A 15,365-nucleotide genomic window follows, 5' to 3' on the forward strand; every position below is an offset into this window, starting at 1 on the left:
ATTAAATATACCGACTGAGCCGCGGAAAAAAATACCATAAATATACCAAGGAAACAAACCTACTTAACACACTCAGCGTCGCTCTTTTTAAATAGGTGAACAACTTGAAAATGTATCTCATTTGTAAATTTATCTTGTAAATCTACACCTTTCACATGCATGACTCTCAAATTCTTCAAGATTTATAATATCTGGGCCTTTTTTGGTATTTTCCATCAAAACATGCGGTATTTGTTGCGTTGTAGCAGCGAATGGTCAGTCTGTGAGTAACGTATATAATTTGAATGGACATGGAGAGAGGAATTCTGGAGAAAGAAGCTCTTAAGATGTCAGATAGATTATGACTTTGAACTTGATAAGCTCACACACTTTCACTGTATGATATGAACAATATTACATATCCAGCAATAAACTGATATTTGCGAAAACACCTTTGTTGCGCCTTTGCCAAAAATGTGCTCATCCGTTGTCTAAAGGTCATATATTTTCACGCGATTCTGTTGTTTTTTGGATACGTGACTATGTGGCCTGAGCTGCAGCAGATGTGTGCCAGCCGAGCAGGGCAGGGCGCGTGCCTGGCATGCCAACGATGCGAATGCTTCGAATATGTTTTTGATATAAAAATGCGTAAGTCCCAAACATTTGATTGCAGTTTCAATTGCAACGTCCATCAAAATGCTGGCAAAGGTAAGTGAGATGTCAGGATTAACACGGAATCATCATACAATAGATTTCCCTTTAGTTTATTCCATTGATTGCTTTGTTGTCGATCGTTCGGTGTGAGCTGCCCGTGGGCCGTAGAGCTGCTCCCTATGCCGCCGCTGGCTGGCAGCCACGAGTTCCCTTCAATCTGCCCAACGAGTATTTGCCGCCCAGCCGTGCTCGTGGCTCTGGTGTGGAGATCAGCAAGGAACGCGTGGAACTCGCTGGAAAAGTAAAGCCGCCGCAAACGAACTATTTGACGACCACGCAATTGGTTGGGACTGAGGCGGAGGCCCTGCCAGAGTCCATTCTGGGAACAGCAGTCTCTCCGAGTGCCCCTGAGCCAGATCCTGCCTTCAAAATCATTTATCCCGATGATGAGGAATCTGCCTCAGCCGACCAGCAGCAGTCGAACATCAGAGAGGGTCGCTACTACATCGTAGCAAAGGATAACAAAATCCAGCGGGTTTCCTTTCGCGCACTCCAGCAGCTCGATGGCGATGAGGACTTCACCGCGCAGCTGCGATACTCCACGGTGGGGCAGCTGCAGGATCCAGCTGGAGCGGGTGCTCAAGTAGATGATTTCCGGGTAGAACAGAACACATTTTGCTGATTTTCTTTTTCTGACTTTGTTTTATACAAAAATGCATCTTTATTCGTTTAATTAATTAATTAAAATATACACAAGAAATCTCATTCTGTTTCGTGTTTCCTTTGCATGTTTTTTCCCATTTTTCTCAGCTCCTTTTTTTTGGGATTTTCCTCAGTTACAAATTAAATACAAATCTTATTTATATGTATGTATGAGTGGATGTTTATGTATGCGTTAATGGTGGTGTGACATTGTGTGTGTGTGTGTGCGTGGACTAACACATAATGGAGGCGCTTAAACCAAAACAAACGGCAAAAAAATACAAAAACGGAGCACGTGGCAGGCATAGAGACGAAGGAGGAAGAGTAGCGGAACAAACGGAGCGCGTCCCTGGCTATGGCAAAAGTGGGACAGGCGCTCCACAAGAGAGAGAGAGAGAGAGAGCGGGAGAGAGATAACTGTAGTCCGACAATTACTGTCGCACTTTTGGAGGGATCACTGCCGCCCTGGCAACGGACTTAATACTCGGCCAGGGCTTGGCGGCAGTTGATTCCACGGAAGTAGATCGTATAGCTAGGAGGGGGGTCGACTTAACTCGGGTACACTAGAAGGCATCCTCCGCCCTCTCCCTCTAGTAGCCATTGAACTTGCCCTGCTGCTGCGCATTGCTGTCGTAGCCGCCGGCACCGCCGTTGCGTCCGTTTCCGTTGCCATTGCCATTGCCGTTGCCGTTGCCATTGCCAACCTGCTCGTAGCGGATGGTGGGACGATAACCGTTCTGGTCAGCCTCGTACTCCACGATCTGCTTGCGACCATCGGGCAGCAGGACGTAGTAGCGGCCGACGGCAAGATCACCGTCGCGGGACTCCATGTGGCCGAAGTCATTGCCAGACTCGTAATCCTGCACGTCGTACTTGAACTCATACTTGGCCGGGCCGTACTGCTCCTCGTCGCGCTGTCCGTATCCATTGCTGTTGCCGCCGCCATAGCCGCCAGCACCATTGCCGTTCTGTCCCTTGAAGATCGCTCCAGTCAGCGCCGGGGCACCGTACTGGCTCTGGGGCTGGGCAATGGGTGCGCCGTAGCTGTTGCTGGGCGCCGCGATGCCACCGCCATTGCCGCCAGTGCGCTGGGGAGGCAGATAGTTGCTCGAGGGGCTCTGGAAGCCCTGCGTGGGCGGCAGGTAGTTGTTGTTGGGCGCCTGGGGCGACTGATTGGGCGGCAGATACTGGTTCTGGGGCACTGGCGGTTCCGCACGGGTCAACGCGGCCAGGCACACGAGCAGCGCGATCGATGTAAAGCACTGGGAAGGGGAAGGAGAATATTTGATTATAATTTTATCATCCAAGTAGGCCTGTGGAAAACACTTCACTCTGCCTCTCTCCAAAAATCGAAATTAAATTAAAGTTTAAGGATCTTTTTTGAACAAATTGAAGCAGCAGCAGCAGCCATGACCGACTCGGATGAGACCGCTTGGATCCATTGGTTCTGCAAGCAGCGCGGCAACGAGTTCTTTGCCATGGTGGACGAGGACTACATCCACGACAAGTTCAATCTGAACTTCCTGGACTCTGACGTGAACAACTATCGCTGCGCCCTCGAGGTGATACTCGACCTGAACACTGGCTCTGGCTCGGACAATGCGGCCGAGTCCGATGTGGAGGCCAGCGCTGAGAAGCTCTACGGCCTGATCCACGCTCGCTTTATCCTCACCAATCGCGGCATCGATCTGATGCTCGAGAAGTACCAGAAGGGCCTCTTTGGCACGTGTCCGCGCGTCTTTTGCCAGCGCCAGCACGTGCTGCCCATTGGGCTCAGCGACAATCCCGGCGACGAAATGGTGCGCCTCTACTGCCCCAAGTGCAATGATGTTTACGTGCCAAAGGCCGCTCGTCATGCCAACCTGGATGGCGCCTTCTTCGGCACTGGCTTCCCCCACATGCTGTTCATGGTGAAGCCAGAGGTGCGACCCAAGCGCGCAAAGGCCAAGTTTGTGCCCAGGTGGGTGACCCACACATTCCATTGAATTGTATCCCAATCCCTAACTGTCCTTTCCCCAGACTGTATGGCTTCAAGATCCATCAGCAGGCCTATCGCGCAGAGCCACAGAAGGACTCGCAGGAGGTTGAGACCTAACGAAATTCCACAATTTTGAAACTTTTGTTTGTCTGTTGCTATTATTTCTGCCATTAAACTCCCATAATCATAACCATAATTAGACCTGCTCTTTGGGCAATTGTTTTGTCTAGATCTCGTTGGTCTGGTAAGCAATTTGGTGGCTTTGTTTGTCTGCTTTTTATAGCTTTTAGCTGGGGCATATGCAAATTTTGTGGTAATTGGGTCGCTGATCAAGTGAAGGGCTGCCTGCTGCCTCGTGGTGCAACCTGTGGGAGAACCTCTTCTCATCTGCAGAGTCTACCCATTGCGCCACATACATTTCCGAATGTTTTTGCAAAAGATTTTGTCTAAGTACGAGGAGTACACGAGGGCCGTCAATGACTTTCATGCTTCATTGGCCTCAGTGGCTGCTTGGCTACTTGGCTACTTGGCTACTGGCCGTGTTTTATCGCTGTCTGGTCATCTCTGTGTAGACGACTCCGTACTTGGGCAGTTCGTTCTTCTTCCGCCGCTCCAAGTTGTTGTCTAATTTATTCATTGCAAAATGTACCATCTGCTGGTGTTACTTCCACTAAGTACTGGGATCGGCTGCCTTAATTGCTTCCCAGGTAACAGGAGAACCCTGCTCATGGATTTGCTTGTTCTGGTTTCGGCTGATCTGATCTTGTGCAACATCCGAGATAACAAACAGCAAAAAGAAACAGAAAACCAGTAGCCCCCCTACAACAAATGGTTGATGATGGCGCTGCTTATGAAATTTATTATGCGGATCTCTCTGGCGGCGCTTGATTAATCGCCCAACTGAACTTGACTCTTGATCTGCCACCCATTTTAATCGCTTTATCATCTCTCGCTGACGTTTGGGCCACGTTAGAGGTGCGGGATGATGGCGATGGCCAACACCAAACGCCGCTTCATTAGCTTGATAAGTTGTTTAATTGATTGATCGATCGATTGCCGAAAAATTCGGATACACAAATTTGTACATTTTTGGCACATTTTTGATCGATTTTTTAAACAAGAGGAAATTGGGTTTAGTTTTACTTGAAAGTAGTTCCAAAAGAGTGGGAATTTCGGTCACCGAAAGAAGAAGGATTGATTCTAGAAGTATTGTCCTGTCGAAAGAATTGCCTTTATATATAAATTCTCGGAGTTTTCCATTGTGGATGCACTCTAGAAGTAGTCTTTATGTACCTCATCCTGAGATATCGAAACTTTTCATTAACACTGAATGTAATCCTTATTGTCCTGCCGTGCTCCCCTGACCTGAGTAACACCACCGCACACCACTTGACACTTGATCCGATATTTGACGGTTCTTATAGTTTAACACACAGGATCCCCTGGAGGATAGTTATCCTATATATACCTTCATTTTGTGTTGTCACTTATTTGGGGGTTTTGGCACACACGAAATCGGTTTTTCTTCCTCTGTGGAACTCTCTGCTTCTGTGGTTCTTCTGGCGAAGATGGTTGAACGGATTGTGATACTGAAACAATTTCGTAGGCCAGTATTTATATTTGAAATGCGCTGCACCGCAACCCATAGCTGTAGCTGTGGCAGAGGCTGCGGCAGATCTCTCAGCCAGCGTCGACTGCGAAAAATCGCGCGCCAAAATGTGTTTTTTTCGGTGTATTTCAATTTCAAATTTCGGGCAGCCACATACAACACAAAAACAACAAAAAGCTCATTACAAAATAAATGCAAAGCAAAACACAAACACTAGAGGAAGCGCAGAGGCAGAAGTACAGCAGCAGCAGCCGAAGAGCATATCGCTCTCCGAGCTTACGAGAGAGTTAGAAAAAGCGCATGGGAAACGTGTGTCGATTAAAGGTGGGCATTGATGGCTTGCACTCTCACAATAGTACAGCCAGGTACTCTCACCCCACTGAGAGAGGTGAAAAACGAGAGAGCGTCTCACCTTCCTTTAATAAGCTTTGGCTGTGTGAGAGAGAGGAAGATCAAGCAAGTGGGTGGATGGTGGTGGGTTGATAAAGCATGGTGAGGGGGGTTTGTTATAGTAAACTACTTTGAAATTGAAGCGACAAACATTTTAACGAGCACGAAGGCGGTGGGCTTCGGCTACAGCGAAGATGAGCGCACCGCAGGTACTCGGCAAATGGAATGGGTGGTGGGGGACGAGCAATGTGATGCGCGCTGCTTCCACTTCAGGTAGACCATAAACATTTGCTGCTGCCGCTGCTGCTGCTGTTGTTGTCGCTCATGTAATAGCAAAAACAGTTACTTGTAATGGAATTAGTCATACAGCTGGCAGCGACGCCGACTGCGAAGCGATGCTGGCAGCAAAGTGAGCGGAGCTCTGCCTACTCCACTCGCTCCACGCATCTTCAGCAGTCTCCGCCACAGCGAAACTCTGCCAAAGACAAAAGACTCTTCAGGCTGGCAAGGCGGCTGCAAACAGTAATCGTAATCCGAAATGTTCTCCATGTTTTTTGGGGTAATAGCAATACAAACCCGCAAACAAATTGTTTCCCTTTAGTGCGTGGGAGTCTCGGTGGGGTTCGTTTTCCTGTTTCTGTTTCGGTTTCTGTTTAATTTAATGAGCCCGGATTATGCGATAGATCTCACACAGATGTGTCGACATGGATTCCAGGCGGATGATCGCGGGCAATTGCAGCAGTTCCCAGAGATTCAGCTGATAAGCGCATTATGCGAGGGGATTAGTTTTGGCTACAGGCTCCACGGAGTTGCCGCTACTTTTGAGGTTTATGTGTAAGAAGTGGAGCAACTGCGACAAGTTGATTGATTTGTATGATTGATAGATTGAAATATTATATTTTGTTATGTTTACTTATCCCCTGAAAGCTGAGCTCTCCCTTGCATAACACACCAAGAAAAATGCTCGATAAATGCTCGAAAAGTATTCGTAACTCAATATGCTTGGTGCCTGCCTCAACGAGTGTGGGCGTAGCATCCATCACGATCTGCAAATAGTTGATCATATTTCCTTGGCCAATTGCCTTTGTCTTTATTGTTCATTTTGTGATCTCGATCGAGTGCGTGGCAAATGATTATTGACTTTTTGGCAAACATTTTTGCTCTAGCTCCATTGTTGTGGTTGCCGCTGCTGATTATTCGATTATTTGGCACGGGCGGACTTTCACAATTTGCACGGGCCAGACGCCAGATGCCGCCCCGCCCCATTAAATGAGCCGATAATGAATGGGTGCGGATGCCAGTGTAGGGTAATGCCCAAAGGAGATGCTGCTGCGTCCTCACCGACAAGTGTTTCGTTTCTGCCGCGTAATGCTGCGACCTTGCCACGAGTCCGAATAATAAAACTAAATTGGAGAATAAACTAAAAGTTTTGTAATGGCGAAATATCATTTGGAATTATGTTTGTGCAAAAAAAAACTATAACATTGTAAGGTAACATTTATAATGGTTAATTTCGGCTGACTCTTGAATTTTGTTGAACAAACAAAACAATTAAATAAAACTTGCCGCATTCCATGGAGCAGCACCATAACTGAAACTCACTTTCAATAGCACTCCATGAAACAACTTGAGATCTGCTCTGGGGTTTTCAGTCTCTTCTGGCTGTGCCTCTTCTCTCATCATGTTTGTAGTAATAATTTTTCCAGCACATTAAAAAATCATTTAATTTCCTGCATCGGCTAATTTACATTGAACGTGCCCCGTGCCCCGCTCGCTGTTGGAGACAGCTCTAGAGAGGGGCTAATGCTAATGGCACCCAGCCAGGTGATGATGCGCCAAAGTCAAAACTCAAAACTGAAAACCCAAAAAGACAATGACTATCGGTAATTTCCTGATGGTTTTCTGTAGTGTTTTCGGGCCCGGGTAGGACCTTGAAATACTTACAACAATCAGTGCCGAGTATCTGTATCTGTACCTGTATCGCGTGGACCACACCACACGAGATCAAATCTCTGTTTGTTTTGTAACCTAGAATGCTGGAACGAGTGGAACGTAAGCGTAAACGTAAACGTATAATTTAAATTAAACTACAAATAATTTGTGTGATGCAATGCGCCGCGGAACCACCACGGCCAGCGAATCAATTAAGGCATCTTTTGATGTAAATTGCGCCGCACTTCAGCACAAAAATGATCAAAAGTCTCCAACATGTTGAGCGCTGGCAGGAGGAGGAAGGGGAGGAGGAGATGTTCAGTTTATGACGAGATTTTTGCTCGCACTTTGACGATCGACTGCATTCTTGGCCCGCTGCGAAGGTCGTTGCCTTCTGCCAGAATCAGAGTAAAAGTTGCTTGACTCACGGCTAAAACGAATAGCTTTGACATTTTCAACGGAAAATTGTGGGTTAGAGGAGGGGCTGGAGGGTGTAGGGTGTGGTAAGGGAGAGGAAATTAAGCGCTGGAAACTTTCTTAATGAAAATTAACAACAAAATCGGTAGGATGAGCTCGATATCAGAGGCAATTTAAAGCAGGTTCTTGGCTGATGGAAGATCTCTAAAGAGAACCCTTAAATATGTCCACTCCTAAGTGCCTAAATCTATAAAAATTCATATGCAAACTTATTTTTTGATGAACAACTTCCTAAACTGCACAATTTATCGATGACATTCCATCAAACTGTATCGCCTGCCGCTCATCTCATCTCATCTCATCTCATCACAAACAGGCGAAGGTCACAGCTCGAGATCTCTTCTCCATTCGACGCTAGATCCGCCTGAGGAACTTGGTTCAACTTTGGCATTTCCAGCGAATGGATGGACTCGATCTCGATCTGCACTCTGTCTGCACCACGATGGCTCTGTGCTGTGCTGTCATAAAAGACGCATTCACAGAGCACTCCATAAAGTAATTACACTTGCGCCTGCGCCTTCCTCTGCGCCTTGTGCAAAATTGCCAAATTAGTTGCTGCAAGTGGCTCTCATTCATGGAATGGTGCATTCATGTGCGGAGCATAATTAAAACGTATGCGAAGCAATTAAACTTGAAACAGAATAGATCTCGAGGGTACACAGCCGAGAGATGTGCATTCTGGCGCTCAATCAGTGGCAGCCGGCTCCAGCGATGATTGATGTGTCCCACAGTCGGACAGAAGAGAGTGGAGCCTCAGCCTCAGCTTCAGCCACTGCTTTGGGGGAGACAAACAAAAGCGTCTAAACCTTGCATTTTGTGGGCGATGGGAGCATCGGTCCACTGATTTATTTACGGCCCAAGCGGTCATAAAAATAGTTCCCACTGCCAGCAGCAGCATCAGCAGCCGCGTTGCAAGTTGCAGCCGGTCCAAGGCAACTAAAATGATTGTGTGGCATGGCAGCTACCGAACAAAAATTTGCCTTTTGTTAAGCGAAACGGACCGTGCGGGTTACACAACGCCAGGCGTTGAACGGGGAGGGATTTCATCTTAATCTTCGATCTTAGTCCATTGGAGAACGATCGATGAGTGCGTGCTCTGGTGCAGAGTCATCCCAAATTGCAGCTCACTTAATGGATCCATTGTCTCTGGGCTTGCAGATGGTTGGGCAAGATCTGGCAGCTAATCCGCTTGCCAAAACCTAACCCGTGGATCTCAACACTCGAAGACACTTGTCAGAACTCGACTCGTACATCCTCAATGCGTGGGGGTCAACATGTCTTTGATTGGCAGTTTCTGCGGGCCTACCCACATCACAAGAGACATAAGAGCTCTCCCCCCGCACTCCCCCTTTTGGTACAGAGATTCCAAGATGAAATCAGCGCACATGTTTGTTAGACAAACAGCAAATGATTACGATTCTCGCACTTGATGGCTCCGATTGATACAACTTCCGCCATTGGCAGCACTCGAATCGAAGTCAAAGAAAAGGTTAGGCTTGGGCTCTCCACATGGATGCTGAACCCAGGCCACATCCTGACATTGAAACTCGCTGACACGCTGGAGCGAGGAGGCCATGACTTTGGGATGCCCCCAGCCTCGTAATTCATTTGAAATTGATTTGAACTTTGAATCGCTTGCTGCACAGTGGTGCGGGGAGCAGAGATCGCTGACTTATCATTGATTGATCAATGAAGAGAGATTTGCACCACTGTACGCTAGCTGGCAGCTCGATTTCTGGCCGCTAAAGTTTATAAAACAATTAAACAACAAGCACACAAAAGGCTAGATGAAAAACTGAACCAAAAACTGTAATAAAGATCATCAAGTGCGGCACCACAAGCAGCGGCAGCAGAAGAAACTCCACACAAAAAGAGCTCAACTTTTGATGGAATTTTCAGCTGGCTTTGGGGGCGCTCCATTTCCAAACTCTGACTCCAAGTGGAGGAGGGAAACGAAACGAAACACTTTCAATTTTCGGGCAGCCAACTGTGGAGTAGAGCAGAGGCAGAGCCAGAGCCAGAGCCAAGTAGATGATTGTGCAAGATTGGGGCTGGGGCTGGGACTGGCACTGGGACTGGCACTGGGGTCTGAGCTCTGGGATCTGTTCAGGCCAATGTGGCAGTGGGTCGCGATCGGGTCGCACTTTTACCCCGTAGAACACGTCCCGTTATGGGCATTAACTTGATGCTGGTCTGGGAAATTGTGGGAGCTGGAATCGAGATCATAATTCGTGTCATTTGCATATGCAGCAGCACCCGCTGATGGCTGATGGCTGATGGTTGATTTCTGATCTGACAACTGGCAGCGTCCGTGGTCCATTCCCCTTCCATTGTGGAACCGCCGCCGAGGCTGTCGCTATCACGAGTGCACTTTGACGGCGGAAATTGGAGCCGCTGCTCGAGCGATCGATCCATCATTATCACACGCTGAATGATTGTCGATCTGGGCCTCCGTACCCCTGCCTGAACCTATCTTGGCAGTCAAATGTCAAGGCGCATCCTTTCTTCTTTTTGTGTGTCGCTTTTAGCAGAATGTTTGAAGCAATCGACCCCGAAACAATTAATAATCAGTCTGCGGATAATGAAAGCTTTTTGCCAGCGCTGCCGCAGGGCAAGTGATTACGAAATGGTGGAGAAGTTTATGCGGGGCCACAGATGGTGATATTTGAGGCAGTCAAAGGGGGAACCTCAGGGAACTGCCAGAGGTTAGAAAGTTCAGAGATCTTTAGCTAGTCCCCTGATTGAATTTGAGAGTGAAACTTAACTCTCTTCGCAACATCCGACACCCGCATACACCTGACAATTATGTTGACTCTTACACTTGCCTTTTCTTGTGGGCCAAAAGGCAATTTTGAAATCAATTGGAAATCGAATGGAGCAGCGCAGAGCGAAAACTAATTGTTTGGCCTCAAAAAAGTGCGCATCTGATGGATGGGGAGTACGAGTACGACGAGTAGACACTTGGGGGGGAGACTGGGCTGGAGATGCTCGCACCTTGGCGACGATTAGTTGTGCTCCTAATAATGGTCGAGGGGGGGGACTCAGCGATAAGAGCAACCTTGAGACACATGACAACTGCAAAGATACAAGAGACAAGCTGCAAGAGGTACTTATGCAACGTCCAATTGCCATTCCTTTGGCATTTTCGGTTGGGGGGAAAGTCATTCCATTTGGTTTATTTGGCACTTATTTATTTGGCACTTAACTCGCCATCGAAACCAATAAAACCCTCGGACAAAATGATGCCACAATTCGGGGCATAAATCAAACGCATTGTTGAAGCTGCGCCGCCAGTTAGTCGCTTCCTTGAAGGTTCAGCATCGGCTCCAGCTCCTCCATTGGTTTCATTTCTGTGTGGGTGATGAGGATGCCTCGAAGTTTTGTGCTTTGAGGATGATTTTGCAACGCATTTTGCTGCCTCACGAATCTCGGAATTTATGATTTTGTCTACTGATGTAATAATAATCATGCACAGCCCCCCAGACGACAGGTGAAAAATTGTTACAATTTGATGGCTCTGCCAGTCACAACACAACGTGACACGAGCCCCCGCTCCACTGCCCGCCTGCCACTCCGCCACACTGCAATTCCTGCCTCTCTGCTGTGGCAGTGGCAAGCATTCGTTGGCTGCATGGGTTTCTATTTTATGGGACTCTAAATTGTTTCTTTATAGCGAGCTGCCACTGCCACAGGCGATGCCTCAGTCCCAGTCGCAGTTGATGCTGCCTCTGCCTCTGGCTATGCTCTGCCTTCGATTTACTCAATTTTTAGAATGTGTAGTTCGCTGGGCTAATTAGATATGCACGTTGTATCGGCTGCACATAATTTATGGCTCTGAGCTGCGCATATCGTGGGGGGTAGAGCCTGGAGACTGACGATTGGCGTGAAAGAATGCTGCTGCGACCTGGGAAAGTGTATCAAGTTATGGCCGCTGGTTGCCCAACCTGTGGCTAAGATGTACCCAGAGATAAACCCACAGAATCGGCGGACTTATCGCACTTCAATGTGAGGTTCAGGTACACAAGTGCAGGGGAAGGTCAAGTTCTGCCTCTGTTCTGAGCGCTGAGCGACACATTCAATCATGCTGGCGACCTTGTCCCGCGCTGCAGCTAGCTCCGGATCGCAACCCCAAAACGTGCTGGCTTCTGTGTGCAAAAATGTGTGAAAATTAAACAAAGATCGGCACTGATCCAGCACTGGAATGCGCTCAGGCAAAGGCTAACAAAAGGTTCTACGCAAAAGGTTCTCTGCCCCCAACTGCGGCAAACTTTGAGGCAAACTTTGAGGCAAGTGTAAGGCAAAGATGGCATGCCACATGTGATGGCGCTGCTGCTCGAGTGTGGCAGCCACCAAACAAAGCTGCAGAAAAACTCAAGACAAGACTGACGGGGCAGCTTCGACTTGAAAGTATCTATCGGAACGCATCGCATCTATCTATTAAGGCACGATGCCGCTGCCATTCGGGGGCTTCAGCTTCGACTAGTAATCAAAATTTCGGTGGGGGACGCCACTTCCACTTACTGGTATGAAACATTGCTGCAACACGCAGGCAGCGCCACAAAAATGAGACGCCAAAGCAGATTAATTATGGAGCCAGAGGCTGAGGCAGAGACTGAAGCTGAGTCTTGAGTCTGAGCCATGCCGACAGCCAGAAGGAAGCTTAGGAAGCAATCTTGGCTCAGTTTTTGGCGCAGGTGAATGTGCAGAATGCACAGAGACAGAGCCAGAGCCAGAGAGCCGAGCCAGAAGTTGGGGCCAGGCACACAGTCGTCTATTTGTTGAGTGTTTGACATATGATTTTTGCTAAATGAAAAAATCTTTCGAGTCTCCTCCAACAGCTGGCAGAATTTTCGTAATGATTTTCGGGTTGCCTCTTGCGAAAAATGATCTTTTATTTGGCAGCTCAATTCTTTCACAACATCCCAACAACCCAACAAAATTCAAGGCAGATCAACGGCAGATTTCCTAAAGCTCTGTAACTGTATTTGTAACTGTATTTGCGACTCTCCACCTGCCACAGCCATGAGAGAGGCTGACGTGAAATCAATAAGCATAAATAAGATTAGAGCGGGTGCTGAGAGCAGCGAGCAGCGCACTAAATAGCGGTTTAATTGGCAAACAGAATGAACCAACTGATGGTGTCTGCTGCGACTAACAATGCGATCTTCCAAAAGGGAAGGGGAGAGGGGAAGGTATATCGCTTGATTGCGAGCTATGACGCGGCAGAAGTGAGCAAAGTGCAGCCGGCGCAGGCCTTTCGAAAGATGATGAAAGGGGAGAACGGCAGCGCAAAGGCAGAACGAAACGCAAAAGGGAGAACAACGGGAAAAATATTTGTGTGAATTGATTTGGCATTCTCGCAACTGTAATCTGTTCCAAAGTGCAGCGCTTGAATGTGTGCGTGCCCAGCCCAGTGCATTCGCTTTCGGGGAACAGTTCCTCTATCTCCATCCCTTTCTCGCGCTTGTCTTAGAGCTTCGAGCTGAGAGAGCTTCCTCCACCACATCGGCCAACGGCACTTGTTGGTAAATTCACTTTGCGCGTGCGTTCTCTTCTCCTCATCGATCACAAAACTTCGCTCGCTCTCAATTTCATTACTTCCTTTTCTCCTTCTTATTCTTTGCGCTCTCTCTACACTGTGAGGGTTTTTGTTGTTGGAGTGTTTGGTGCTGCGAGCACATTTACAGTGGGCTTAATAGTTAATTCGCGTGGCACAATTAGAGTGGGCTTAATGGCTAGTATTTTATGTAATTATGTACAGTGGTATTAGGGAATAAATGTTAAGCCCGAGAGCAATGAAGAAGCTTCTCTCCTTCTAAGCATTCCAACCTGTTATTCCCTTCCCTAATCGATTCCTCACATTGATGCCCCATAAAAAAACCTCTTTGGGTATGGCAATACCAGCATTCCCAGCAATCAATTAGCTAAACAGAAATTGCTCTTGCATAAGGCGCTGCCTGAGTGTCTGCTTACTTAATTACATTCAATTAAAGTATCTAAATAAGTTGCGACTCCATGGTGCGACTCCATGGCGTTGGTGTTGTCTGTGGGGTACCTGTAAGGGTCTTGACTTTCTAACCACTGCTGCCAGCTCGCTCTCTTTGGAGTACTTTTGCTTGGCTGCGTAACCAAAAGCCGAAACGCGAAACCAATTCAATTCCAATCCAAAGCAAACCAATTCCAATCGCATCCCATCGACAATCCAGTTGGTGGCTCTTCCCTCTCTCTCTCTCTCTTTGTGGTGTTGGGAATCTTTTTGTTGAGATCTCAAGTGCCCCCTAAACATTCACTTTTATCCGAACCCGAACGAAACCCGAAATGCAGTCACCCAAATTCAATTCAATTCCAATTTCCTGCCGCTACTTGATACAGTTTTGTGCGGCAAGGTCGTTTGTCGTTCGATGAAGAGCCGCCTGTCAGCCCCTAGTCTCAGTCTCAGTCGCAGTCTCAGCCTCTTGTTTGTTTAGTGTGGTTTATGCAACACGAACAAACAGCGCAACAATTGGTAAGGGTAATTGAAATCGGGCAGGGACTGACAGTGGGTCAGTCGGTCAGCGGCAGCGGCAGCTCCTCCTACTCCTACTCCTTGGGCCCTTGAAAACTTTTACTTTTGACTCATTCAAAACAAGGTTTAAGGGAGATCCATCCATGCCCAAGTGGTCCACCAAATGCCACTTCAAGCTGCGTAAATACTTGCACTCCAGATGGCAAATTTCTTCTTTGTGGCATTATCATAATAATTGAGCGTTAAGCCACATCAAAGTGGCGCCAAAGGGCATGCCAAAAATAATGCGAATTTATTTGTGGCTTTCACAAAAGCCACCGCCGTTGCCGTCGCATCCATTTCAAGTGCTGCCAAAAATAATCCGCTCAGAAAAAGAGTTTCAAAGAGCTGCGAGGGACACGTCAGAGGTGTCAATATGCAAATTGGCAAGGGACTATGCATGATTGATCATCCATTTATCCATTGAAGTAATTATGCATAATAATTTATGCAGATTATGCTTAAAAATGCGAATCGAACAGACAGCAGTGCGTATGCGTGACGTGAGGTGTCGTGGCATGGGCCTGGGAATTGGGTAAAGGCTGGTAAGCCACTCAGCCAAAAGAGGCAAAGGTAAAGGTTGCTAAAGCTCTCAGGGAAAAGGAGCCTAAGCTGAGGGTAACTTAAGACAACTTTTGACCTCCCAAATCACATTCTGAACCATAAATATGAGACAGCCGCTAACTTCCATCTCAACTGCTCGGCTTAGAGCCATTCCCAGCACCGTTTAGACCCGGAATATCATTAACTCTGGCACATCCATCAACACACAGTGAAGAGATTCGCAATTCATATGCACAGCGGGCGACTCCAAGTGAGTGCCGCGAATCCTCACACTTTGGCCATTAATTTGTTCAGATTGCCAGTTGGCCAACATCTTGCACGGCGCACAGCTGCTTGACCAACCCAAGTGCTGGTGCCCCTACCCTGTGCCCCTGCTGCTGCTGCGCTCCCCATTTAATGTACTTTTTATTTAAATTCGAAGCTAGACAAAAGGCTGCACTCGACCCGACTCTGGCGGCGAATTCTTAGCAACAATTTGCTGCTCCAATTAAGCTCCAGTAAGCTGCCGCTCCTGACTGCTGCTGCTGCTGCTTCAG

The 15,365-nt window shown here is 47.6% G+C and overlaps 3 protein-coding genes and 1 long non-coding RNA gene across 5 annotated transcripts; 2 read left to right on the forward strand and 2 right to left on the reverse strand.

Moving 5' to 3' along the window:
• The first annotated feature begins 552 nt into the window (after positions 1-552).
• Positions 553-1,315, forward strand: LOC117889880. The gene is made up of 2 exons (XM_034794389.1): positions 553-687; positions 743-1,315. Exons 1-2 carry the CDS (start codon positions 676-678, stop codon positions 1,313-1,315), a joined length of 585 nt encoding a protein of 194 aa, XP_034650280.1. The 5' UTR covers positions 553-675.
• Positions 1,316-1,321: 6 nt separating this feature from the next.
• On the reverse strand, positions 1,322-4,949 carry LOC117891983 (pro-resilin). Of its 2 annotated transcripts, XM_034797860.1 has the most exons (3): positions 4,782-4,949; positions 2,274-2,597; positions 1,322-2,030 (listed from the first exon to the last, which is right to left on the reverse strand). In XM_034797860.1, the coding sequence occupies exons 1-3, from the start codon at positions 4,785-4,787 to the stop codon at positions 1,926-1,928; spliced, it is 435 nt and encodes a 144-aa protein (XP_034653751.1). In that variant the 5' UTR covers positions 4,788-4,949; the 3' UTR covers positions 1,322-1,925. The 2 variants fall into 2 exon arrangements, with proteins under 2 accessions (XP_034653751.1, XP_034653750.1); XM_034797859.1 differs by having other exon boundaries at positions 1,323-2,597; positions 4,782-4,931.
• Positions 2,719-3,509, forward strand: LOC117891984 (casein kinase II subunit beta'). The gene is made up of 2 exons (XM_034797862.1): positions 2,719-3,295; positions 3,355-3,509. The coding sequence occupies exons 1-2, from the start codon at positions 2,745-2,747 to the stop codon at positions 3,428-3,430; spliced, it is 627 nt and encodes a 208-aa protein (XP_034653753.1). The 5' UTR covers positions 2,719-2,744; the 3' UTR covers positions 3,431-3,509.
• Positions 4,950-6,448: 1,499 nt separating the features above from the next.
• Positions 6,449-7,327, reverse strand: LOC117891985. Its single transcript, XR_004648668.1, has 3 exons — positions 7,257-7,327; positions 6,915-7,166; positions 6,449-6,715 (listed from the first exon to the last, which is right to left on the reverse strand). It is a non-coding gene; the product is annotated as an uncharacterized LOC117891985 (long non-coding RNA).
• Positions 7,328-15,365: the final 8,038 nt, after the last annotated feature.

Source organism: Drosophila subobscura, chromosome E, assembly GCF_008121235.1.
Source record: "Drosophila subobscura isolate 14011-0131.10 chromosome E, UCBerk_Dsub_1.0, whole genome shotgun sequence".
NCBI lineage: Eukaryota > Metazoa > Arthropoda > Insecta > Diptera > Drosophilidae > Drosophila > Drosophila subobscura.

Bases quoted from the DNA above. Each gene is read 5' to 3' on its own strand.
- LOC117891984 (XM_034797862.1), top strand. From the start codon at position 2,745: ATGACCGACTCGGATGAGACCGCTTGGATCCATTGGTTCTGCAAGCAG. The intron at 3,296-3,354 runs GTGGGTGACCCA...TCCTTTCCCCAG, and splicing joins AAGGCCAAGTTTGTGCCCAG to ACTGTATGGCTTCAAGATCC.